Below are 27,472 nucleotides of genomic sequence, written 5' to 3' on the forward strand. Positions count from 1 at the left end.
TCAAATCTGTCATAAATAATAAATATAATTTATATTTTATTCTAATTTTTTATACAAAAAGTTTCCGCCATACATACTTGTTTTATCCTCGTTGAACTTTAATTTAAATATTATCATACTCGCATTAAATATTATCTTTCTCACATAAATGGAAGAACATTTGCTTACACACAATTTTAACTCATTTTAAAGTGACACAGTAACAAAAATTGGGAAGGCAAGATAGATGTGTGTTGCTAACTTTCTATTACTTAGATCAAAACTTATATTTTTTTAAGAGATATTCGATATGCACAGCTTGTAATGATACAAAACTTTCTATAAAATAAGAAGTGTTATACACTCAGGAACGACAAAATGAACGCATATATATATATATGTTAATGTACGTGAAAATAATAAGAATATCGTATGTACCAGTTATGAGTTACATATATTCAGAAAAAAATATCTGTCGATGGAACTTAAGATGTAAACTGATATAAACATAGAAAAAGAAAATTATAATGATAAATTAGCATAATCATAAATTCTATTAATCTGTTATCTATTAAAATCATAAAAGAGGCCATGACATGTAAAAAAGTTTCAGTCGTATCTGTAAGGCCTTAAATAAATCGACCAATCACAGTGAAACATTTTTACTATGTTGTGATCATTTACTATGTTACGACTAAAATTTTTCCGCAGGTTATGATCTGCAAAGACAAAAACTTGTCTACACAATTGTTTCATTATTCCTTAATTACAAATGTACAGATAAATAAACTTGTACGTTGAACTTTTGAATCATATGTTGCATTACATTGTGTAATACCATTGTGAGCACAAACTATTGTGTGAATTTGAAGCACTCTTTGTAAAATTTATGTAATTTCTTTCTAATAATTAGACTGAGCTAAAACATTAGATGTTACTATACATATGGGTTTGTTTTATCTATATTTGATGGATATTCTCATCAAATTGATTTAATAATATGGAAGAATGAGTATATAAAGCAGAGAAACTATAATTCGAAAAAACTAATATTTCGTAAAAAAGAACATTTTTTTATGTATGTGATAAACACACATATATATGGATATATACATATCTTATATCTTTTATATGTATATAGGTATATAATACATATATATATATATATATATATATATATATATATATATATATATATATAGACATTTTATATCTTATACTAGAGTATATAAAAAATATAAAATCATAAAGATATGAATCTTTAAGAATTTTATATGAAGGTACTATTACATAAAAAAGAAATAATAAAAAATTTAAATACAAAAATTTATTAATCGTATATACCTTTTTGAACTAATTTCTTTCTTACTCATTTTTCCATATTTGAAATAAAGAAAATTTTAGATTTAAATTAGACAAAACACCCAATGTATGTACTTATTATATATATATATACTTATATATGTACAGAGTAGAGACATTTAGCAATCCCGTCACCGAACATACTTTATAAAATGCGGCAACGAACCACTTATTACTTATTATCTTCACAATATATAATTTTTTGTGTCATATGATTTATCAAATTTATTAAATATCGAATGCGATATGCGCATTAGTTTTATGTTTCATACGCACACGAAATTAAAAAATTATAATTAAATAAACACTCCAAATATATATTTCAAACAAAAATATGCACTCAAATGAGCGACGTTTACATTCTCCATCATCTTGGTTTTCGTGTTCGAATTGTCCTAGATCGCGGTGCGGTGGATCCACTTCCGATGTTGAACATACCAGGCGTGGAAGGGTTGAAGGTCGAAGGTGCTGTTGGTGTTCCGAAATTAAGCGCAGGAGCCGTTGACTGTGGTGCGGTAAAATTAAATCCTGGTGCTGCTGAAAATAAAAAAAGTGACAGTATTTGCAACATATAATTGAGTCAAAATGTTCGAAAGAAGAACATGACATTATATAATCAAAAATAATATTTCACAAGAATTCATGATTTTCGTCTTGTATCTGAAATTTAATTCGCCACATATAAATTCAATGGTGTTTAGATAATTATATTAGTAATAAAATAATTTATTCGAAAATTACTTTATACCTGATTTAGGAGCTGTAGATCCAAATTGGAACGGAGCAGACGATGCGGCCGCCGAATTATTATTTCCAGCGTTGAAATTGGAACTACCGAAGGGGAATCCAGTGTTCTGCTGCCCATCTTTCTGATTGCTTCCAAAGACGAACATAGCATTTGTGTTATTGCTCGCACTATTAGCGTTGTTGGTCCCGAAGGCGGGAATCGAAGGCGACGTAGATGTGCCAGCAAAGCCCGTCGTAGTCGCGGATGTTGCGAATGGAGATTTGTTATCACCGAACGTGATGCCGCCACTTCCTGCGGACCCAAACGTGAGGCTCGAAGGATTTTGCGTGCCGAAGGTGCTCGTTGTCGCAGAGGGGCCGAAGGTCGCGGCACCAACAGGCGTGGAATTCGTCCCGAATATGGGTACCGATGTGTTCTTATCGGTCGAACCGAATATATTAGTCGTACCACCGAAACCCGGTGCTACCTGCGCTGTTCCTACGCTTGATGTTCCAAATGCGGGCGTCGTGTTGCTCGTGCTGTCGAAGCCGGGGGTGATTGTACCAGTGGAGACATTTCCGATATTAAATGTGGACGCGGTCGTGCCAGCTTGCGTGGTTGCACTGAATAATGGTGATGTCGTGCTGCTGAACATGCCGCCTGTTGTGCCGAAAGACGGTGACTTGGTCTGTCCGAAAATCGGCGTGTTGCTACCAAACATCAAAGGTGCTGTGGTGGTTGAAGTCAAATTGGCGTTAGCACTGGCGAACAAACCGGAACTAATCGTACTACTTGACGAAGGCGCAGTGCTGGTCGTCGTTACGAAGATCGAAGGCACCGTGGTCGTCGGGCTGTTGAATATGCCAGTAGTTCCCGGTACCGTAGCTGCAGTTCCAAAAAATGACTGACTATTATTGCTCGTCGAGCCGAAGATATTTGTGCTCGTCGTCGTATTCGACGTAGTGGCGAAGATGGACGTAGTGGACACGCCGAATTGTGGGACGGCGATTGTAGACGTGCTAAATTGCGGAGTGATGCTCGTGGTAGACGCGCCAAACGCGAGAACAGCGTTATTTTTCATCACGCCGAAATTACTTGCATTGCTGGTGGTTGCAACTGGTAGAACCGCAGCTGTAGACGTCGCATTTGAAGTGTTGGAAGAGCCAAAGGTGAACAAAGATTTGTTGGTAGATGAAGCAGACGTCGAGGAAGTGGTGGACGTGAGCGAGAACGCAGGTGTATTCGATAATCCGGGTATCGTCGTTGCTAACGACGTGGTATCCGTGGTATTCGTAAATGAGTTACTTGCGGTGGTCGTCGCCAAAATATTAGATGTAAAATTAAAAGATTGAGTCGTAACTTGCGACAATGATGTCGTCTGGCCGCCCGAGGGACTTCCGAAGGAGTTCACTTTCGACTGAATGTTACCATCAGATTGACCGAACGTGAAGGTATTCGACTTTGGAAGTTGCGAAACAGCCGAACTGTTGCTTCCGAAAGCGAATAAAGGTGGAGCCGTAGATATTGTTGTTGCAGGATTATTCAACGTGCTGCTTGCAGTACTGTTAAAACTGGATGTGGTGGCACCGACTGATTTTGAAGTTGTTTTAACCGGCAATATCATCATCCCAGGAGACGATAAACTTGACGTTATAGTTTGAGCAATCGTAACCGGAGATGAAAATGATTTGCTGCTACCAAAAGTGAAGGTAGGACTAGCCTGTGTAGTAGTATTGATTGCGGTGGATAAGCTAACGGTTGCACTTGTAGTAATAATGTTATTCGTCTTGATATTCACGTTTGTTGCAGCGCTAGGATTTACAGATGCGAATGCCGAGCTCGATGGCGTTTTATCGACCGGTAGGAAATTAATAGCCGTTGACGAAGATGTTGGTGTAGTAGCAGTAGATAGCGCAAAAGTACTGCTGTTGGATAAACTAGTAGTACCAAAGTTCGGCAATGTACTCGACGTTGTAACTGTTGTTTTCGGTTTGCTGAAGGCGAAAGTTGGTGCTGTACTTGGAGTCGAAGTGACAGTTTTTTGTAAAGATTCCGTATTCACAATCACGGGCATAAGTGGTATAACTTTCGCTTGATCGGTTGTTCCTTTTGTTTCGGGAATACTTATCGACGGCATGCTCGATTGTACTGTAGTATTCGGTGTAATATTCGGTGAAATATTCGGTGAAATATTCGGTGCAATATTCGATGTAGTATTCGGTGCAGTACTCGATGTAGTATTCGGTTTAACATTCGGTGAGCTGAAAATTATAGCTGGTTTTGTGCCGAGTTTCGCGTCGAAACTCGACGAAGAGAAACCACTTGGAACAATAGCCGCGGTGGATAGTGGTGTAGTGTTGATGTTGGTCGTGGTCGTCGAAGAATTGAGGGTCGCACAAATGACTGAACACGTGACTGGTGGCGTAATTGTCGCATTAATATCGTCCGCTTGAATAACAACATCCGGATTAATTTTGTTCTCCGCTAAAAGCACAAATAAGAAGTTGTAATATGAGATAATGGGGAGAAGAAGCAGAAAGGAAATCTTAGAAGCAAAATGAATGATAAGCACTTGTTACGTGCATAAGAAATTATTTATGATTTATAGAATGTACTTTGATGTGTAATATTATTTATTTACCTTTTCCCGATATTGCATCAAACATACTTTGAAGTCTGGCCTTCATATTAGTTCGTCTCATATTTCGTATGTCCTCCCTCTTTATCTCTTCCACATTATCCGTTGCAAATTTAACTTTTATGTTACTTGGTTCTTCTACGAGCGACTTCAACTGTTCGTTACGTTCCGGTTCGGCTCTCATAAATAGCTTTTCTGTCAATTTGACAGAACTTTGATAGGATTTTGACGGAGGAACAGATTTTGCATCGTTAGTTTCGGTGGCAGCCTTTTTTGTAGCTTTGTGAGTCACTACTGATACTGCTTTATTTAAGTTGCTTTTTAATTCTCTAGATGACTTCAATATCCCCTTCATCAGAGGAAATTCTTCCATTTTATTAGAATTAAGTGTGTCGACATTTTTCGAATATATTTCCTTAAGTTCAGCTTTATCTGCATGACTTGTATCTAAATTTTGAGTTTGCAATGCGGTATTACTGGGACGTGAACTTTCCAATGACTTGAAATGCTTTTCGAAATCGGGTGTCCCACTACGTGAGAAATCAACTGTGAAAGAATATTAATAAAAAATTAATCTGTGTTGAATATAAAAATTACTGATATCTAATTAATAGATAAAATTTAATACTTACCTGCTTTTCTTTTAACGCCAGTGGGAACATTCATACTGGAACTCAGTGAATTCAAGATATCGTAACAGGACTGTGTTTTCGTACGTTTTATAGGTCTGGCAGATTTGCTCTGAGGAGAAAAATCCTCTTCCGATTTGGATGATTCGTCTCTCCCACGTTTCTGCTTGTTTTCTTCCAGGATCAATTCTCTTTCCTCGTTGAAGAAACTGTCTGTTTTTTGCTTCTTAGCAACATCAAAACTGACATCATCCGTTGATGCGTGTCGTTTTAATGATATCTCCTTTAAGACCTGGACGACACTTGTAGGTGACCTGTTCTCTGTATGACAAATATTAGACAGAATCTTTTGCCTTTCCGGTGGAGAATACTTTGCCACATCTGGTGCTGCTACCCTAACTGTCACAGGCATTCTCATCTTTGTAGATTTCGCATTCAACAAAGGAATTGGACTCGCATAAAGATTAACTTTCGGAAACTGTCCAGTGCCATACTGAGATTGATGGATTAATTTACTCTTTGCTTCCGTAGCGTACTTGGTGAGTCTCGTTGTAAGACCTGGTGATGTTACATCCGTGTACACCCTTAAACAGAAAGATGTGTATAGTAATCTTATTACGATCATTTATAGAAAGATAAAATTAAAATATATACATCTCGCAAACAAGACATGACTAAATTGAATAAATTTATAATAATTCTAAATATAAAACATTGCTTAATACAAATATATAGAAATTTGTCACAATCTTATTAGGATCATTTACAGAGAAGTAACAAAATAAAAGTATGATATACACTTTGCAAATAAGAAATAACACAACTAAATGAAATCAACACTTACTTTGGATCAATATTGTATCTTGTCGATGCTAACAATGGTCCAGCGACAGTCTGGACAGTTTTGATACCCGCTGGTCTGGGACGCATCGCAGGACTGATACTCACACCCCAAGGAGAGCCCTCCGGACTGAACTGGGTGACATTCTCACTATAGCTCAATCCGTAAGCCTGAGTATTCATAGAAGAGATCTTCTTCGAGGAAATCCGGCGTAAATCAGGATCAACGTCGCCGTTCCTAAAAGTCCCCTCTCTGTCCCCAGGTTCGAGCACCGGCGTGGAAGTGTGCTTGGCAGTTCCGAACTGCTGCTGCGACGAGCGATCGCTGTCACCGACGTCGTAGAACCTGCCGTCCACCGCGAGCTTGTCATCGCCGTGCGGACGGTAAGGAATGCGCGGGATCGGGCTCAATTGATCGATCGAGCCGAACCTGGACGTCGGCGTCGAGGAGTCTCCGCGAGGCTTGACGCACGGCTCGCTGCTCAACTGATAAGCGCTCGTGCGTCTCTTGCTGGACATCCTGAACGGGAAATGTTCGCGGTAATAACGACTCGCACCCTGGCCGAGCTTACGCACTTGTCCTTCACCGTGGGCGTAGAGGACGCGGCTGGCGGCGACGAGGTCGCGCGCCGCCTCGCTCAGGTGGACGAGGATCTGGTACGCGCGCGGCGACACCAGGCTGTCGTTCGCGAGCAACGAGTAGCAGGCGTAGACCACCAGCAGGAGGGTGAGCGCGAGCGCGAGGACCGCGCCCCAGGCGTTGTAGAGCAGCACGCACCCGCACGTCACGCTTATCAACACCACGGCAGCCCGGTTACCGAGGTCCCACATAGTACTCCGCTTCAAAAAGATAACCTCCCCATGTTTGAAAAGAGCACATTCACCGCAATCCTCGCGGAACTTGCGCCCGCTGGCGATGAGATCATCGATATAAATCGATATCGTGCGCGCGCGAGCCCATTGGCGGGAAACGAACCGAGTGCGAAGGTCTCGATTCCCTCAGAAACGCGCGCGATTCGTATTTCCTCAAAGTTTATTAGACAATTATTTTATATCTAATTGCATAAAAGACGCGTAATCACGTTAATTGTATTAATAAGAAATTAGTAGAGTTAGTTTTATTATTATTAAATGCACTTTTTTTCTACTATACAATTTATTGTAATTACAGTCTTACATAAATATAAATAAATGAAAATTGCCTTTGGTCAACTGAATAAATAAATCAAATTTAAATTTCCTACTGGCGATATCACACGAAAATTTAATACATAAATAAATGAATTAAATAATAAAATTTATGTTAGAATTATATTAATGTTATTACGTAATTATGTTATAATAATAAAAATAATAAATATATTATGATTTATATTATAATAAAAAAAAAATAAATAAATAATAAATATATATATTTATATTGAAATAATAAAAATTATGTTATTATTTTATTTTTACAAATTATAAACTGTTATGAATAAGTACTAATTTATCGAATTTCTCGCGCATGCGCGTGGAATTGATATCACGATCGGAACGGCGCACACGTGACAGTTCGGGACGTCAAGGGAGAAGCGCGCGAGCGTGATAACCTAGATTCGTAGCACGCCGGTCGCAGGGAAAATGTCGTGGTTGTTCGGCTACCGTAATTCACAGCCGCCGCAGGATTTCTCGCAGTTCGTGCAACCGCCGTCACCAGGAGGCGACGGCGACGGCGGTGCTCCTCCGTCGAAGACGTACAGCAGTTCCATGGAGGCGTACAGATTCGACTCGGCCGCCTTAGAACGGGCCGCCTCGGCCGCCAAGGAACTCGAACGATCCAGTACGACGTTTCTTTTCCTTTGTCGTTTCCTCGGGCGAGAGTAATGCCATGCGCGAATTACGTAAGCGGGGATTTCTGAGGTTAGGAGAGCCGCGCACACGAGGCGGACGGACACGTCCTCGCGTGCGCGAATGACGCAACTTTCCGCGGCGATTAAAGATTTTTCCGAAATGCCGAGGACCCGGATCTTTCTAAAGGACACTGACGAACCGATGACAATATCATTATTATTGACTGTATGCTTATTAGTTACTTGCCATTTGCGATTTCATATACGTTTTTTTGTTAAATTATTGCATAGAGATATTATTGCTACAAAGGTATAAATATCGCTTTTGGTCCAATATTTAATAGAGAGTACATATTAAATATAATTAGAATGATTTTCTATTATATATGAATTTGAGAAATTATATGGTTGATTATATTGTTATTACGTCTTTTCTTAAATTATTGCATATAGATATTATTGCTACAAAGGTATAAATATCGCTTTTGGTCCAATATTTTATAGAGAGTACATATTAAATATAATTAGAATAATTTTCTATTATATTTGAATTTGAGAAATTATATGGTTGATTATATTGTTATTATGTCTTTTCTTAAATTATTGCATATAGATATTATTGCTACAAAGGTATAAATATCGCTTTTGGTCCAATATTTTACAGAGAGTACATATTAAATATAATTAGAATGATTTTCTATAATATTTGAATTTGAGAAATAATATGATTGAATATATTGTTATTACGTTTTTGCTTAAATTATTGCTACAAAGGTATAAATATCGCTTTTGGTCCAATATTTTACGGATAGTACATATTAAATATAATTAGAATGATTTTTTATTATATTTGAATTTGAGAAATTATATGGTTGATCATATTGTTTTTACGTCTTTTTTCAAATTATTGCATATAGATATTATTGCTATAAAGGTATAAATATCGCTTTTGGTCCAATATTTTACAGAGAGTACATATTAAATATAATTAGAATGATTTTCTATAATATTTGAATTTGAGAAATTATATGGTTGATTATATTGTTATAAATTAAATTGTAACTTACATTTGTTAATTTGGTAATTATTGAAAGTGTCAAAGATATTCTTAATGAGATTGTATAAATATACTCATGACAAAATGATTTAATTGTAGAACATGCAAGAGAAGCTTTGGATCTATCTAAAATGCAAGAAACCACGAGACAAGTGGAATTGCAGACTGAAATGAAAAAATATGAAGCCAGTATTGAACAACTTAAATCGGAGCAAAAGCGAGTGGAGGGTGAGGAAAGAAGGAAAACCATACAAGAGGAGACCAAGCAACATCAAATGAGAGCGCAGTATCAAGATCAGTTGGCTAGAAAACGTTACGAGGATCAATTAATGCAGCAACAAAAGATGAACGATGAGAATCTGAGAAGACAAGAGGAATCGGTAGCTAAACAAGAAGCCATGAGGAAAGCTACGATAGAGCACGAGATGGATTTGAGGCATAAGAACGAGATGAGGAAACTAGAAGCGGAATTAAAGGCCAAAGCAAAGATCGATAGAGAAAATCAAGATCTTAATTTGGAACAAATCAGATTAAAAGCTTCGGAAAAGAGGATTACCGTTTTGGAATCTATCAAGTAAGCAACTAACATCATTTATATTTCAGATTATAGTTCATAAATTTAATTTCATAATTATTACATCTTTCAGAACGGCCGGTTCAGTATTAGGTTCGGGAGCCAAGGCCCTGTTGGAGGATTGGGACAAGATCCTCGCGGCAGCGGGCGGTCTGTCGCTTGTTGCCTTTGGAATATACACTGCCAAGGGTTCGACCAGTGTGGCATCGCGTTACATCGAGTCCCGCTTAGGGAAACCGTCGTTGGTGCGTGAGACATCCAGATTTACGTTCCTCGATACCATCCAACATCCGATTCAAGCGGTAAAGAAGCTGAAGACCAAGCAAACCGACGCGCTGTCCGGCGTGATTCTCGCGCCGAAGCTCGAGGAGAGGCTGCGCGACATCGCGATAGCCACGAAGAATACCAAACACAACCGCGGCATGTACAGGAACATACTGATGCACGGTCCGCCAGGAACTGGCAAGACTATGTTCACGAAAAAGCTGGCGGAACACTCCGGTATGGATTACGCGATCGTGACAGGGGGCGATCTGGCGCCGTTGGGTAGAGACGGCGTGACTGCCATTCACAAAGTGTTCGACTGGGCGCTGACGTCCCGAAAGGGACTGCTGCTGTTCATCGACGAGGCGGACGCGTTTCTAAGAAAGCGCTCCAGCGAGCATATCTCGGAGGATCTCCGGGCGATGCTGAACGCATTTCTGTACAGGACCGGCGAGCAAAGTAATAAGTTCATGCTGGTGCTCGCGTCGAACACGCCCGAGCAGTTCGACTGGGCGGTGAACGATCGGCTGGATGAGATGGTGGAGTTCCGTCTTCCGGGTCGCGAAGAACGCGAGCGTCTAGTCCGCCTGTACTTCGACAAGTTCGTCCTGCAACCGGCGATCGCGGGTAACAAGAGACTGAAGGTCGCACAATTTGACTACAGCTCGCTGTGCACCAAGATGGCCGATCTGACGGAAGGAATGTCTGGCCGAGAGCTGGCAAAACTCGGGGTCACCTGGCAGGCAGCGGCCTATGCCTCGGACGACGGTGTGTTGACGGAAAAGATGGTCATGGACAGGTGTCTCGAAGCCATTAAGCAGCACAAACAGAAGGTGCTTTTTAATATTTAATACATTAAATAGCGGAAAAGATTGTTTGCGTATTTTATCATGGCGTTATTAAATGTGTTTGTTCTTTTTATTTTATGAAATGATGTATGCAATTTATTTATGATGTGTTGCTTATTTTAGGTACAATGGCAAAGCGAACAAGAGAAGCAGGAATCGAAGTCGATATACGCCACGGAGGACGACGCGGTTGTCCGTTCGACGACTTCGAAACCTCCAGCGATAGAATATCCGGGAACAATAGCCTCAGTTTAGATCATTGCAATTGTCGATGATCTTTGAAAGATAGGGCTAATAGTGAGATCAATAAAATATGGAAGGGGTAAAAGTACAAATGCCGCCCGGAAAAGGATTATTCTGGCGATTTTTGTATGTAAAATGCAGGTAAATTTATTGGAACTCTCGATTGATCGCAAATTGATCACTTGTTACAAATGTACATTTACATAGGACAATTAAATCGTAATTCTATAATGCTTTTTATCATCCTTCATCATTTCCTCACGACAGCGTACGGAAATTTGTAATCAATCTTCCTAAATTACACGGATAATTTTTTTATCGGCGGCTTCAAGAAGAGAGCCGTAATTATGTTAATTTATATATTTATTGAAAAAAGAGAGAGACTATCGAAGTTTTTGCCGTCATAACAGACATAGACCTTTGAAGCCAAAAAATTATTTAAAACTTTAATTAATTCCTATCGTAATCTCTACAGCAATTGAGATTAATTAAACTTCAGGATACGTTAAAGATGTTTTATACATGTATGATATTTTCTATAATTGAGCATATATATTTCTTTATCAATTATCTTCGCTTTTTTCAGAAAATGCGACGAGACTAAATTACGTCGCAAAAATGCTATCACGATTATTTCTATGTCAAGAAAATAACAAAAAGCTTTGACCGACCTTGTCGTAGAAAGAGTTGCAGTCAGTGTATATGTAAGTCCGTTTATCGATTTATCTCTTCTATTTTGAGAAAATAAGAGAGAGTATTTTAACGTAATATTTTTCAAAAAAAAAAAAAATTTCGGTATCGTTAAAAATCCATTTGGCCTGCCATAAATTCTTGCGACAAGATTATATTATATTATCGTTACGTAATTTATCGTTATTCCGACCACGTTATAACATAACGAGATTCGATTCAACTAATTATCAAATCGACGTCGTCCTCGATGCTTTTTCTTTTTTTTTTTTTTTTTACATTTTAGTTTATACAAATGTGTCAGACGTTCTCGGCATGATCACGTTACTAGGGCTCTAGTCACATTTGCGTAATTACATTTACACGCGACCGTGATAAGAGCGGCCAACTTATCATCGTGCGACGCGCCGTTAAGGACGACGTAAGAGAAGACTACGAAGAGGGTGAAGAGGCCATCCGCTAGTCATAACACAATAATATTTAACTTGATAGAACATCGGATAGATGTGTTTTATGTCACGCCGAACAATTAGTATGCATCGGGGAAAAAAAGCAACATCACGCTATATTGTTTATACTGAGTCAGATATGACGACTGATGAACTTGATAAAAAGATGATTTTTTTTATATAAAAACTTACTTATATATGTAAATTGCTTAAATACGCTTGTTCTGCTTTTCTCGTATATTTTGAATCACGATAAAGTGGAAAACAAAGTAGAGAAATTAAATAATATTCGGTTTCAAAATTTTTAAATCAATGCAATTAATGAATTAACATCTTTCTCTCTTCTTTTCTAAAATATTTAAATTATTTGTTTTTTTTTTTAACATTTTTAAATTATATATTGTATGTGAAAACCAAATTTGGATCATTTTTTTTCTAAAAAAATATATTAATTGCTCCAAAATATATGAGGAAAATCAAATATTTTAAAAAGAGAACATATTTTTTGGAAATTGATATTTATATATGTTTTTGCTGATTATTTCGTTATCTTTCTACGATATTTTTCAATTCGTTAATTGAAAGAGAAAGAGAAAGTGAAAGGCGGCGCCGCATCTATGAAAATATAATGAATGAAAACATCGGAAAGATACGTTTCTTAGAAATTATATATTTCAACATGAAAAATCATCGAATCTGTAACATATATGATTTGCGTAAGTAGCATTATCTGTTGAAAGGTTTTCTTTTTATGCTTGTTTGCTTAGGATTATAAGATCTTATAAAAATTATATTATAATATTTTGACTTAGATAATTTCAGTAGTATATACCATATATGTATATGCTCGAGAGTAGAAATGTCACAATCTCTGTGTATAACATCTTGACATATTATATCTACGCAGAATCGCATATCCTTTCGATATTCTTATATATATTCTTTCATGCATTCAATGCATTTTAACGAGAGTGAGATAAAACATTTTTACGTAAAAATCTTTACGTAAAACTAGATCAACGATTCTACACTATTATTACGATCGCAAATCACCATGTAATTATATGACTCTAATGGTATAAATCAACATTTAATTACATACTACCATTCTTTTTCCTCTTATTATGTAAATAATTATACGCTTGTGGTATGTATGTTAATTATATTTGTGCTGAAAATGAAAGTTTGAATACATTTTCAATGAAACTAATTAAGAAAAAAAGACATCTAGGTATGTGGCGGAAAATTATGCAGATCATTTATTATGCTACAGTGTTAGACTTTATCTATACGTATATTTATTTCACTCTTGTATGTATACATATATATACAGGGTGTCGTATTTTAATGTCCCACCCTAAATAAGTTTTTTATTTTTGACTGTAGAAAAAAATGTTTCAGACACAAAAATTGTATGATTTCGAGGAGGACATAAGGTGGTGCCATTAGTTTGATCTTGAATAGTTGCTTGAAGGTCTCGTAAAGGTCACCTTGAGGTGAAAAGATCTTGTCTTATAACTCAAAAAGTACTTGAGATAAAAATGTTTCATTATAGTGTTTTGGAAAGCTCTCGATGTCAGCTACAAAAATATGTAATGAAAAGTAGGTTCCATTTAAGAAACTAATGGCATCACCTTATGTCCTCCTCGAAACCATACAACTTTTGTCTGAAACATTTTTTCTACAATCAAAAATAATAAACTTATTTGGGGTGGGACATTAAAATGGGACACCCTGTATAACTATAGGACAGCCCCGGCGTTTCCCTCGGTCTTTCCCGAGTGGGGAGATATCTGAAATCATGTTTTTCCCGTCTGTTAGCGATAAATCGTGTCGTACGATCCCCCATCCGGCACAGCCTCCTATTTAACTCGTGTGATAATGAATCGAACGATTATACGTATTATGTTCACACAATTACACACTCGTGTGGGTGCGAAAATAAACCCTATCGCTCTGTCTTTCCGAAGAAACCTGCACTTTAACGAAGGGTTAAACACCCGCCAATATATATATGTACATGACAGGTCAATGGCGACCTTGATAAAACATTTTTTTATCTATTTACTTTTTTGTATCTTCTATTCTTACTCATTTTTATATTTTTCTTTTCTCTTGAGTACTTCTACATCTTTCGAAATGTTGTTTGAATTTGACGAAAGTAAACATTGATATGACGTGTTTAAGGCCCGATTGCACCAACATTTATTTTGGCTTTAATATGTGTTCCTCTTTATTTATTAAAAAAATAAAATAAAGATATATCTTATCTTAAGATATAGATAATATTTAAAAAAAAAGAAAAATTCTTCGAATTTTTTCCAAGTTTTACTTGCACGTTTGCTTGAACTTGTTAAAGCTTTAGGTAATCTTTCCGAAGTGTTCGAGTACCTGAAAAAGAATAAAAAATGTGGAAAGCGTCGCGCCTCTGAACTTGTCGACCTTATGTATCGAGGTGTTAAACATCAGAGGTCATCTTTGCGTCAAGGTTATCGTTGGATTTGAAACAAAAAAGTGGGGAGATTTTTGTACGCTATTAGCTGTAACTTAATAAGCGTCAGTCTGACGAAAACTTCGTTCGTCGACGACTCTTCCGTTTCGACGTCGATTTATCTGCATGCGCGCTTCCACGATTTTATCAAAGTTCTTATCTGAGACATACGTTGAAATTCTAACTATTGGTCTTCTTACGTCCCACATTCTTCTGTTTGGGAGATTAAATTGTTCGAGAGATTAGACTTCTTCTATTCCTCAAAGAGGACTCTTCGAGGAACTTTTCAGAGAGGTAGTTCAAAACGCGAGTTCAAAACCGATTTAAAATCAAAATTGACAAGAAGACTCAGAGAAGAGTATCGAATCGAGATGACGATTTCGGTGACCGACACAGCCCTCGACCTCGAAAGGAAGGCGATGAAGCACTACGCTCGACGCAATCGTCTTCACATCTTGCTGACCTGGATCTATTGCGGGCTGTTCCTGATGAGTTCCATGGGTTTCTACGTTTTCTGGTACACCGACGTGTTCTCCAACTACGTGCTCTCCAACATGAAGCTGACGAACGGCAGTCGCACCTTCGACTGGTGGCAGCAACCCCCTGTCAAGCTCGAGTACAGGATCCGCGTCTTCAATTACACGAATGTGAAGGAGTTCGAAGCCGGCAAGGTGAACAAGCTGCGCGTCCAGGAACTCGGTCCTTACACCTACCGGGAGACGAAGAGCCGCGTGAACGTGGTGATGCACGAGAACGGCACGGTGACTTTCCAGGAGGAGAGGTCGTTCGAGTATATAGGTGGTAGACCCGAGGATGACGTCGTCGTGGTGCCGAATGTACCCTTGATGTTCGTCACCGCATTCGTCCGGGATACGTCTTTCATGACGCGTATGGGTACCAATGTGATGTTGGCGGGTTTTCAAGAGCAAACCTACGTCAACGTCACGGTCAGCGACTTCCTTTGGGGATACGAAATCACTTTCTTGAAATGGCTCAAACCGTTTATGAAGCAAGACATACCGCTCGAGAAGTTCGGCTTGATGGCTGCAGTATGTATAATTGTGGAGTTTTATTCTAATATTAATATGAGGAACAGATGAGTACTTGTCATAGATGTGTTTGATGAAAAAGTCTACTTAGTTTTAAATGATTTATTTTTATTTATTTGAAAACAAAACACATCACAGAAGAAATGTTTAATAAGTGACATTTGGTATGAGAAATTTGTTTGCTTTGTTAACATCTTTTCACATATATGAACTGGAACAATTATAATTCGCAATATTAAAAAAAAAAAAAAAAGAAAAACAAACATTTATGACAGAAGTATTTGATGTAAAATGTTATATTTATGTGACTTGCTGTAATTATTTCTTGTATCATGCATCAAGAATCAAAATAACTCCAGTTCTCGCAGAAATGTAGATATGACAATATAGAATTAATGATTTTGTTCGACTATAAGAATATATTATAACAATATACATGCATATATATGTATAGCTAAATCTTTCAATCGTGCATCTATTAATTGCAGAAAAAGTTGAATAAGAATCGCATCACGATGAGCACGGGGGTGCCAAGTCTCGACAATCTCGGCATGATCGAACGACTGAATGGAATGGACAATCGGAAAATGTGGGGTGATGAGAAATGTGATAGAATCATGGGTACTGATGGTAGCATGTTTCCGCCACACTTGATAAAAAACACAAACAACCCTCTTTACGTGTATTCTCAGGATATGTGCAGAAATTTACCTTTTTATTTCGCCGAAGAAGTGACCACCTACGGCATACCTTCTCTAAGGTAAAGAAAATGGTTTTGTATAATATTTTAATTAATTAATATCTTTATTATTTTTAAATAATTATCTACTTATATTTATTTATTATTTATTCAATCAAATTTTATTTGTTCCTGTAATATATATATAATTAAATGATTTTTTACATGCTTTTTTTATATTCATAAATTGTGAAGTAAAAATTTAATAAGGTCTCGTAAGAAAGAAGAGCTTTTAATGTCTATTAAAAATTGTAAATTAATTGAAGACCTCTTTATATATATGCACACTTTTCGTTTGTCTCAGGTATAAATTATCCCCCGACGCATTCAATTCTTCGCGCAAGGAAAACAAGTGTTTTTGTCCGAAAGTAGACGGTTCAAGAGTTTGTCCCCCCGATGGACTCTTCAATATATCAGCTTGTGTTTTTGGCACACCCTTGCTCACGTCATTTCCGCATTTTTATGGGGCCGACAAGTCCTTACTGAAGCAAATAGACGGCTTGAATCCTCGTCAGGAAGATCATGAGAGTTACGTAGATGTACATCCGGTATGTAAAAATATAATATTTTTATGTTACAAAAATATTCTAAATTAATTAAATTAAATTATTCTAATTAAGTGTTCTGAATATTCCTATGTGTTAATGATTATTTGATTGTTATTATGAAAAAATCTTGCAACCATTTAGTACAATTGTGAGAAGTTAATCTCAATAACATCGTAATTTATTGAGAGATATTGGAAATAAGTAGCTATTTCTATTTTTTTTCTACAATTAAAAATAAAACAAGAAAATCAAATTCTCGTCTTTAGCGTTTAGCGACTCCCATGGCCGGTTGGTCGAGATTTCAAATGAATCTGGAGGTGCGAACAGCGATTTCCGTGCCGTTTCTCGGGAAACTGAAGGACGGTACGATTCTTCCGATTATGTGGGTGGAGATCGGGACAGACCAGATTCCAGAATTTATGTTAGAGACCCTTCAATCCGCGTATTTCACAGCGGGCAACGTGGAAATGGCTTTGCAATGGGGCAGCTTCATAGCCATGATACTCTCTTTCAGCGCGCTCGTTACTTGTCTTTGGAAATATCTCGTCCAATGGGACGAGATTTTTCCCGAAAAATTGTCCGGTTAAAACAACCTTCTTGCATCGTTTTCCGATCGACGGAAATCGGTCGGAAAAAGGGTAGATGTATCCATCCAAGAAGAATTTTGAGGTAATACACGAATGTCTAAAAAAAGATTAATTTTTTTAACATTTCGAGATGCCTCCGCAGAAATGTTTTTTGAAATATCGCGTTCGAGTCGATATTCGATTCGAATGGGAAAGATTGTTATGCTATTGTATAAATTGTTTGGCTTCTGCGAAATTGTTAACGAGAATTTACAACATCTTGCGCGCAGAACTCGGTAACGTTAATAATATTGTGCAATTAGAATAATGTAATTACATTGTTGGCAAGTTATGTCAAGCAATTTGATACAGAGAGATTTTGTTATTGTTGTTTATAGAAATATAACATAAATATATATATTACATATATGTATAATTGATAGATGGAGAAGTATAAAAATACATCTCTCCCGTATCAAATATTTAATTAATATATCGCTTTAACAAAGTTTATTATCAAATTATTTGCCAAGTGAGTTTTGCTTCTTACGAATAATTAGAACAAGATTTTTATTTCCTATAATAAATATTTTTAAAAAATTACAAATAAAAATATTAGTCTATTTATAAAATTAAAGAGAATATTTCTTTCTTTTAATGTAGAAACATACCTAAAATGAAAATTTAAAAAAGGGAGCATTAAAACAAATATCTAAGTTAGTTGTATAAATATTGTGATAAGAGTTTAATTTACTTATATTGCAGAATTATGATTTAAGACGTGATGGCAAAAATTATATAATTAGTCCGATAAGATTGAATGAAGAGGAAGATGTGAGTCGATTTTACATTTCATATTGATGAACCAGTAATTTACACTTTACACAATAAGTTGACGTACCGCGTTTTGTACTGTGAAAAAGAAACATACCCGTAACGCGGCCAAGCTGTGATTAAGGCTTTAGTACGTCGAAATTACATGTAATTACGTAGACGGCTGCAATCTGTCGCGACAATTACATTTGTTGTGTTATTATCAAATAGTTGCCGTCTACAACAGTGTGTTATATGTGCGACAGTATATGTATCATGTTACCGATGTAATGAACAACCGTATTTAAAAATTAAGTGGTAACACTTAGGCAGTACGTATTACATACGGCCATTCAATTAGCTCATTATCTCGATACTGCGAGATACTATGCGAGGTACTTTAACATAGATTTTAAGTTTTTTATTTGACTTTTGCGACACTCGCGATATTTAACCGATATATGTATAGGCATTACTTTTTCTAATAAAAATGTAAAAACGAAAAAGAGAGAAACATCCTTTTCTTTTGACTCGATGCGTCGATATGAAAAAAGTCTGTACATAATATTTTTTTTACTAGATATTAAAAAAAGATTTTATTTGAAATCTTTGTATTTGCGGTTCTCTTTTTTTTTACGTATCGCAAACGCTTCGATTTTCACTCATGTCATGTTTCAGAAATTTTGAAATGAATAATTATCGCTTCATTTATTAATTAATCCATCCATGTGTATCTATCGAACTTGTATTCATCGTTAATATGCCGATAATATTTATAACGATACATTCCAAGAAGCAATAAAATGAATGTTTAATTTCTTAAACACCAAAAAAACTTGTTTGCGTAAAAAAAAAAAATTGACTTCTGCCGCGAGTTACACGTATATAAAAACACACACTGTTGATTAGTTGTGTGCGTGGGCGATAACGCATATTATTGCGCGAATAACATTTGCGTGTCGCAATATGTCAGCGCATGGCGCAAGTGGTATAGGAGAACGGAATGATTGTGAGCAGCAAATCGACACATATTTCACCATAAAATTAATTCTATATATTTTCCTCACCTTGCATTCTCATGAGTTTTTAATTCCGTTCTTTGCTGCAGAAAAGAACGGGATTAAGGAGAGTTCGAGAAAATTTTATTTAAATTCCCAGAATGAAAGAGGAGAGGGAAATATATGTGACATAAAGTACCAGTAGTAAAAGTTGAAGTTTCCAGTCCCTCTCTCTCTTTTTCTCTCAGGAATTTAAATCAAAATATGTACTTCTTCTGACACTCTATTTTTTTTATAGAGTTTATATACGCGCGCGATTTGTGAGTTAGTAAAATACATATCGAAAAAATACAACCATATAACGATTACATTGACACCAATAATGATTTCTCGCGCGTACGCACATAATTCATTTGGCATCTTTTGATTTCTATCGTACAAAAGTAATTTCTTTATCAGGTCTAATTATAATTATATGTATATATATATATATATATATATATATATATATATTAAATATATATATATATATATATATATATATCTACGTCGAATAATATTTATAATAATAATAATAAAATAATAGTAATACATGTACAAACGAAAATAACGAGAAAAATACATTCTTAGTAATTACAATTAATAAACGATAACGACGGCCAAGTTCTATGTACAGAAAAAATTTCTGTCGTTCTGCTATTGATATGTCTCCATTGCACAACTCCTCATCGCAAACACACTCGCGCAATCCCGATTAAAGTCGCAAACGTAACTTGGCCTCGGGATGCCTCATGGACGGAATATCAATTTCATCTCCGATCTTTCTGACAATAATTCACAGCGATTATTATCCGTATTGTCTCGCGTGATTAAACGGCGATGTAAAATTCTGTAATGATTTCGATCGTGGAACAAGAAAAATGGCTCATTAATATTAACAATTCGGATACAAAACGTATGTTGTAAATGTCATCGTAAATTCAATCGTCAAGTTCCTCAGAAGATGACTTAACTCCGGTTTTTCATTTTCATATTGAGAAAAATATTGCATAGAAGCGTTGTAAATTAGTTTTTAACATTTAATGTAAAAGGAAAACATTTCCATAAAACAATCTTGAGATGTGTAATCAGAATGGAATAATAAAACCTTGTTTTCTTGTTCATTTCAACTAAATTTAGCAAAGTGTTCTTTTATTCGTTAAGAAATTCAATATTAAAAATTTTTTAAATTACAATGAATATTTCCCGTTACAAAATATCAATTCTAAATTCAGCAAAAAATTATTCATTCCTAAAATATTTTTCTCAATACGAATTTTCGAAATTGGGTCATTCTTTTAGAAAAATATCGATTTACCAATCTCAATTATGTTTAGTAATTGTGTTTCGTAAAACGTGGTAAAATAACGAATGTAATACCGAAACGCTTGTTCCACAAATCTCGAATTTATTTGCATACCTACACGACTCGTCCATCTGTCGAAATACTTCCCCGATAAGCGGGGAAGGAAAAGAAGAGAGACGTAACATAAATAATCTAACATATCGGCGTGTGCGCGAAGGGGCCGATGAAATTCGCCTCGCACTCTCTCTCTCTCTCGCGAGACCAGAGAAATTCGCTCGTAAAAAAAAAAAAAAAATCCTAATTGAGAGATAAAGCACATGCCCATCGCCTTACAAGATAAGTACGAGATTATCGTACAGGTCCTCGCGCACGAAACTCGTCGCGGGATAAGACTCGAGGCACTCGCGCACTCATCGACTATCTCTCCCTCGATCATTTAAATTGGACACGCGTTTACTTGCTGAAGCCTAGATTCAACTGGCCAGTCTTGGTGCTGGTCGCGTTCGCTGGCAACGGACTGCTCAGATGCAGCTTCTCCTGGCGTTTGGCGGCACGTGCTAAGCACATAAATGCGCCTAGTAGGACAATCGCGCCGATCGCCGCGAGTGCACCGGAAACCGCGGCATGGGCCACCGGAGGCAGGTCCACCACCAGCTTCAGCAAGGTGCGCATCTCCTCGGGTAGCTCGTCGACGCACTGCAAGATCAAAAAGGAGGATATCAGATCTTTTATTTATATTATTATTAAAAACGAAGAAATAATTTACGAGTTCCAACATCATAAGATCATATTACGGCGAATACTTTTATAAATTAAATATGACAAATTGTAACACGCATAAATTTCTAATAAATTCTCGACTCGAATTAACGGACTATTAGTAAGTTTAAGAATAGGATGAATTTTTTTGTAAGAATTATAAATTACGTAACACTGTTATACTGAGGAAGACCGCGTGCGGTTGAAACATTTATATGGAAGGTTTTTTGTAATTTTAATATATTGTTTATGAAATAAATTTTAATTAGATACAACATCTTAAATATTGCTTGATAAGTTGGCCTTTTTGAATACATTTGCTGTCATATTATTATACATCTCTGTCGAAGTTGAATTTATATTATTTGAATAACTTGCTAAATTATTTGGAATTATTATCATTCCTAGCTGTTAAGAGTGGCGCTTGCTTTAGGAAATGTAAATCTCCAAATCTCGTTCAAAATTAAAAAACCAAAAATTTTCTTATTATTTATGAAATTAGTTTATTTAGATAGTATGTATTTTAGTTTTTTACTTTTAGACAAGATTTGGAGATATGAGAACGCTCGCCAATTTGCAACTTGGACAGCGAGAAGACCCTCACAGTCTATATTTTTAACTAAAAAATATTGTATACTTGCAAATATTTAATAATAGATGCCTAAAAGTTTCGGAATAATTCGCTGTAAAGTTTTTCCAAAAAAACATTCTCTAAAATCAATCTTATTTCTTGCTTCTCTAAAAAGCAGACGCCCGCTTAAATATAACTTCTTCTTTCTTCCAACTTGTGTTAAAATATGTTGTGTACTCCGAAACATTTTAATATTTAATTATATAACTCAAGAGCTTATTAGCAAAGTTATATGTTACACGTTAATGACAAAAAATTTGTAGACTGTCTGAGAAGGTAAATAGAAAAGTTCTCCATTTATTTAAGACAAGATATATCGCCGGAAAGTTTGTTGACTCGGTTACAAAAGGCTCGATCTTTGTTTTAGCAAACATTTCGCGCACAAAAAATCTCTCTTTCGAGTTCGAAATAAATACACTCGCGTCAGAGAAATGTCTTCGTTAATGTCGCATTGTGCGAGGGGACGCCGTCGAACTCTTTATTAGCGACGTCAGAATACGAGTTCCATTAATATGAATCATTGGGTAAAATGCGCGTGGTATTCTACTCGTGCACAGTATTCAAACGCACGTCATTGAGAAGTTACATCCGCGCAAATGGTGAACGGTAGGCACGTTCACCATTATCGTCGAAGACAAAAATAAAATTTTACCTGCGCGACCGACTCGATGATGACGATTCGTAAGCGACGCGGCATTCCTGCGTCAGTAACGCAAGTTAAAAGCGACAGACGGATTCGCATATGGAATATAATCGGCAAAGAAATGGCACGAGCATTGGAAGAACGGAAATTTAAATTCGGAGATTAAGGATAATATTGTATCTCTATAAATATTTTAATATGTATATTACGTTTTGTGATAATTGTTCGCGATGATTTTTCATTTTTACTTTTGCGTCATTTCAATTAAATCAGTAGATGGAAACTTTGGCCGCATATGTTTCTTTTGCTTCTACACCGCGTTTCTTCTATTTATTTAATTAACATAATAATGGTTTAACATATATGGTATTTATTGTATTAGTATTTGTAAATTGGCGAACATACATGAATGACGAATGTCCTTCGTTTATGTCGATATTCTCATTAGCATCATTAATAAAATTTATGCTACGTTAGCAAACTTAATGAGCTGATGCTAATCGCCATGAACGCGCATTTTCTTACGTAGCACTATTTTTCCAACATAATTATTAGCCGTAAAAAAGCGGTCGTCCCCACTTTTTGCCTTAATTCTTATCCTATTTAAATCTACAATTTGATATGCGAGCGATAATCGCTGCATTATGCTTGCTTGATATTATATATTCATTATTGAGCGAATTGATGCGTAATAATTTTGACAAAACACGCGATGATTCATACATAAATATCTTATTGTTAGAAAACAGGAGTGTTGTAAGAATTTGATTGTAAAATTAATATAACGTGCGTGATGGTTGTGTTGTTCTTGTACCTCATCGTGAATTACGATAAATCGACAATCATATAACCAGAAATTAATCAACCGAGAGATGATTTCTACACGGTTATGAGTGATATGTATATTAATTAGATCTAATGATTAATGTATTATATAATATGTAGAAATTAATATATTACTGCATATAATAATAATTTATTACATGGGTTCTATTATTATTATTATTATTATTATTATGTATATTAGAAACAACGATGGACATCTGGAGATAATTAGACGGAATAGTAATTATAATAGCTGTTATATACTTACATCCTCGAACCACATAATGGGAAAAACGATGTCGGGGAACGAAGCGACCTGCTTGATGTCTCGTACTTGGCTAACCGCGAGATTGATTTGTATCCTCGCTCTTGCTTTCATAGCTGTGCCCGTTATCGGCTGCACGTCAATGTAGAGCTGATGTTTTTCGGCATCTGGTGGCGATATGCCCGTCACAGCCTCTCGTAAAGCCGGATCGGCTAGAAGAAACAATTAAGCAAATAAGCAACAAAATCTGAAGAGATAAAAAAATAAATTATTGTATAAAAAATGTCATAATTATATTAAAATTGTAATTATCGTTATAGGAGATATAATATTTTTTTTCTTCAAGAGTTCAACAATATTTAAATGAATATCATATTTGAATTTCAACAGGCTGGTATGCCAGTGCGTCAAGAAAAATTAATTTTCCTTGGAACTGAGTTGTGCAACCGGGCATAAATTTTTCTTGGCGTGATGTTAAGAAATTAAATAAAGTGAATCAGGAATTTGGAACCCAAGTTTTGCTAAAATTTTTCAAATTATATATATATATATATAATTATATATATATATATTATATATAATTATATATATAATATTCCTTAATTGCAGAATCAAAACTTATTTTGTATTATTCCTTGGTGAAAGGATAATATAATGCGCCGTAGTTAAATAGCGCTTAATCACCACTTTGATAATCGTGTTCTTATGACACGTAATACCTTTCAAAAATGCAAAGCAACGTGTAAACACCAAAAATGATGTTAACGCGACGGAATTAATCAATTCTGATGTTATTCTTATTCTGCTATTATGAATCCTTGATTATTTCCATATTTTTTATTAGGTAATTTTTACATAAATCAAATATTTATATGTATAAGTATATCCTATACAAAAATTATCATTATTATTTTTCTCTTAAAATAAACTCAAAAAGTCAGAGAGTTTAAACTCTCAGAAGAAACCAAGATTAATCAACAAAGATTATGGAAGGAAAAACCTGTTATATCAAATTCATAAAAAGATTCCCTGAAATATCTCTCACTTAAATTGAGACATCCTGTTTACGTCTTAATTTTATGCGACAGAGTTGAATATTGTATACCAGAAGAAGAAAGAGATAAATGTGTGAACATTAAACTGATTGTGAGTAAGAGCGGTTTTGTATCTAGTAATATTAAACAAAGCGTTTCGAGCTGTTGTTTGCCTAAAATCCAGAATGTTGAAAGTAAAAGTTGGCGGCGCGAATTCTTCGCGCAATAAATTCAGACGAGAGAGAGGGCTCGTATAATATTTCGTGGGAGATTCGCGACGGACGCGTGAGAGAAAGAAGTGTTTCTAGATAAAAAAAGAGTCTTGTAACAGACTATTCGACTCCTATTATGTAGTTTCGCGAATCCGGAAACGACACGACACATAGATCTCACTTACGAAACTGGTACACGCTTAAACGATCTTTCTAAATCAGTTGATCGGTTGGTTATCCAGTTCCACGTGAAAAAAAAAGGCAGACAAGATGGCACAAAAAAGCGACAAGGGATCGCTCGTTAATAGTAATCTAAGAGATCTAAGAAATCGTGTGACTGTACAACTTCAATCGCAAACCTCGAGAAAATCTACAATGCATGTTTTGTATATGAGAGAATTGAAATTTATCGCGAAATATTAAAAATAATTACCAACAAACTATGTGTGCGACGGTTACGTAACATATTTTTCGATCCGTGATTCGAGATTGCGGATATAAATTACAGCTTAACGATCGGTTGGACGACATGCGTCAGAGAATCGTGGTGTGCTGTTACATCAAGTATGAAACGATATGTAGCGCATCGTGATTAGGAAAGTCCGTGTAAAATCAAACCCTGTTGATGACATAATAATTGTGATAAAAGCAAGGCGAGACATTTGTCGCGATCGAGTTTGGCTGGAAATAAATTTGACATTCTAAGCAAAATGCATTTTTATATTTATATCTGTCCTGACCTTAGATTGTGTACACATAGAGATCATCGTTATGACACTCACCAAGATAGAAGTGCGGGAATGTGAGAAGAACTGGCGAATCGTACTGGCATTTGGAAACATTAAACGTGCCTTCTGGTGCACATGGTGGTCCACCCGGACAGTAACACTTCTGCGATGGCAAATTCTGCTCCGAGGTAAAGACATTGAGAGGAGGAGAAAATCTGTAACCGGGGACTCCTCCGGAGGCTACCACGTCACGCTGAAATACGCATTTCGAATTTTTCATCAATTACACGAGTCTGCAACTGTTCGAACATCTCAGCTTGCTGCGATTCAAATTGCTTCGAAGATTCAAACTATTCAAATATCATTATTTTCAACATATCTATTTATAAAAAATTAAGAGAGCAATAAATGAAGTTTCCTTTATATAAAATTCAGTTGGCGTTAATAAGGGATATGTTGATTTCGTGTTACAATCTTGAAAATTAAATTATTCATTAGATTCGAAGCCCGCAGGAAAGCCGTGATCTGATCGTATCAACCGGTTAATTGAAAATGATTGACAATAAAATCTAAACCTGAAAGACCAGGGGCAACGTCCTGCAGAGATCCTTGTCGAAGACCTTGAGTACGCTTTCCTTGGTGATGTGGGGCGGGAAGATGCTGCCATCGGTGCCCATGACGGAGTCGCACTCTTCCGTGGTCCAGAACCCGAGACCGTCCTTGCCGTTCCACCTGTCCATCATTCCGAACTTGGTGATGTCGTTGGCGCCGGTGAATATCGTGTACAGATCCGGCATGGTGGAGTTCTTGCCGTAGAGCAGACCGAACTGATCGTACGGCAGCTTTTGCTCCTTGGGCACGACGTCCTTGGCCAGCTTCAGCAGGGGGTCCTCGTAACCCCAGAGCAGCTGCTCGACCGACACTTCGACGAACGGCTTGATCTTGAGAATGTCCATGATGGACGCCATCGCGAGTCGTAGAAAGCGGGCAGCGTGTTTCGATTGGCTGGTAGCCGATAACATGGGAACATTTGGCACCACCACGAGATCATCCTGGGAGCCGGCCGACATTTCCTAAGATTTCAACGAGAAAAAATCATCAGAATCGGTGAACCCAATAACGGGCTGACTTGTAGAAGAATAATGGAAGCTTTTGACCCTTTTTGAGTGAATAAAAAATCATGAGGAAGAAAATAAAAGGTGAAGACTAATAAAGATATAATTGAAATGATATGATGATAAAAGAATATATAAATGACGATATAAATAAGAATTGATATAAAGTTGTGTAATATAATTTTCTCCATAGGAGCAAAGAGAAAAACTCAGGCGGTGAACGAAACTGCTACGTCGATTAGAACTATTATGTAAAGTAACAAAAAGCTTCCGCGTATTCATAAATATTCCGATTACGTTTTCTCGGAGCAAGAGAATGATCCGTGTTTTCTTTCTTTGCCACCGAGTTATGCATTAATACACCTTAGCTCGGGACTGTGGAAGCGTTTCTCTGACGAATGTAGAAAGTCGCCGCAGTGATTTCGATGCGCGAACAAGAATAACTGTGCAACAGAGATGGCGACGGGGAATCTATCTGTAGTCGATTGAAATAACACGAAGGCAATGAGATGTTTCGATTATTATCATGCAGCGCAACGCTGATGTGCTGACTCTTTTTTCAACAACTGATGATTCTCA

General features: G+C 36.4%; 4 protein-coding genes across 5 annotated transcripts in view; 2 read left to right on the plus strand and 2 right to left on the minus strand.

Annotated features, from left to right (window-relative positions):
• Positions 1-16: 16 nt before the first annotated feature.
• On the minus strand, positions 17-7,090 carry LOC114937778 (uncharacterized). Of its 2 annotated transcripts, none has more exons than XM_029311397.2 (5): positions 6,180-7,090; positions 5,339-5,919; positions 4,710-5,252; positions 2,090-4,552; positions 17-1,875 (listed from the first exon to the last, which is right to left on the minus strand). In XM_029311397.2, exons 1-5 carry the CDS (start codon positions 7,004-7,006, stop codon positions 1,709-1,711), a joined length of 4,581 nt encoding a protein of 1,526 aa, XP_029167230.1. In that variant the 5' UTR covers positions 7,007-7,090; the 3' UTR covers positions 17-1,708. The 2 variants fall into 2 exon arrangements, with proteins under 2 accessions (XP_029167230.1, XP_029167229.1); XM_029311396.2 differs by having other exon boundaries at positions 17-1,878.
• Positions 7,091-7,709: 619 nt separating this feature from the next.
• Positions 7,710-11,224, plus strand: bor (ATPase family AAA domain containing bor). Its single transcript, XM_029311448.2, has 4 exons — positions 7,710-7,997; positions 9,164-9,638; positions 9,712-10,735; positions 10,874-11,224. The coding sequence occupies exons 1-4, from the start codon at positions 7,799-7,801 to the stop codon at positions 11,003-11,005; spliced, it is 1,830 nt and encodes a 609-aa protein (XP_029167281.1). The 5' UTR covers positions 7,710-7,798; the 3' UTR covers positions 11,006-11,224.
• A 3,170-nt stretch (positions 11,225-14,394) lies between these two features.
• On the plus strand, positions 14,395-19,765 carry LOC114937836 (lysosome membrane protein 2). Its single transcript, XM_029311500.2, has 4 exons — positions 14,395-15,672; positions 16,161-16,432; positions 16,716-16,959; positions 17,226-19,765. The coding sequence occupies exons 1-4, from the start codon at positions 14,995-14,997 to the stop codon at positions 17,544-17,546; spliced, it is 1,515 nt and encodes a 504-aa protein (XP_029167333.1). The 5' UTR covers positions 14,395-14,994; the 3' UTR covers positions 17,547-19,765.
• emp (epithelial membrane protein) overlaps positions 19,370-27,472 on the minus strand; it is a 43,635-nt gene continuing 35,532 nt past the window's right edge. The window contains exons 3-6 of the mRNA XM_029311499.2: positions 26,354-26,851; positions 25,833-26,031; positions 23,808-24,016; positions 19,370-21,377 (exon numbers count right to left, since the gene is read on the minus strand). Coding sequence (XP_029167332.2) covers positions 21,135-21,377; positions 23,808-24,016; positions 25,833-26,031; positions 26,354-26,851 — 1,149 coding nt within the window. The 3' untranslated portion in view covers positions 19,370-21,134. The remainder of the gene's footprint in view (positions 21,378-23,807; positions 24,017-25,832; positions 26,032-26,353; positions 26,852-27,472) is intronic.

Source organism: Nylanderia fulva, unplaced genomic scaffold (assembly GCF_048542155.1).
Source record: "Nylanderia fulva isolate GAGA-0341 unplaced genomic scaffold, ASM4854215v1 Scaffold4, whole genome shotgun sequence".
NCBI classification, from domain to species: Eukaryota; Metazoa; Arthropoda; class Insecta; order Hymenoptera; family Formicidae; genus Nylanderia; species Nylanderia fulva.

Bases quoted from the DNA above. Each gene is read 5' to 3' on its own strand.
- LOC114937778 (XM_029311396.2), bottom strand. From the start codon at position 7,006: ATGTGGGACCTCGGTAACCGGGCTGCCGTGGTGTTGATAAGCGTGACG. The intron at 4,553-4,709 runs GTAAATAAATAA...TTGTGCTTTTAG, and splicing joins TGATGCAATATCGGGAAAAG to CGGAGAACAAAATTAATCCG. The intron at 1,879-2,089 runs GTATAAAGTAAT...TTTTATTTTCAG, and splicing joins ATCTACAGCTCCTAAATCAG to CAGCACCAGGATTTAATTTT.
- LOC114937836 (XM_029311500.2), top strand. From the start codon at position 14,995: ATGACGATTTCGGTGACCGACACAGCCCTCGACCTCGAAAGGAAGGCG. The intron at 15,673-16,160 runs GTATGTATAATT...TATTAATTGCAG, and splicing joins AGTTCGGCTTGATGGCTGCA to AAAAAGTTGAATAAGAATCG. The intron at 16,960-17,225 runs GTATGTAAAAAT...TCTCGTCTTTAG, and splicing joins GTTACGTAGATGTACATCCG to CGTTTAGCGACTCCCATGGC.
- bor (XM_029311448.2), top strand. From the start codon at position 7,799: ATGTCGTGGTTGTTCGGCTACCGTAATTCACAGCCGCCGCAGGATTTC. The intron at 7,998-9,163 runs GTACGACGTTTC...ATTTAATTGTAG, and splicing joins CAAGGAACTCGAACGATCCA to AACATGCAAGAGAAGCTTTG. The intron at 10,736-10,873 runs GTGCTTTTTAAT...TGCTTATTTTAG, and splicing joins TTAAGCAGCACAAACAGAAG to GTACAATGGCAAAGCGAACA.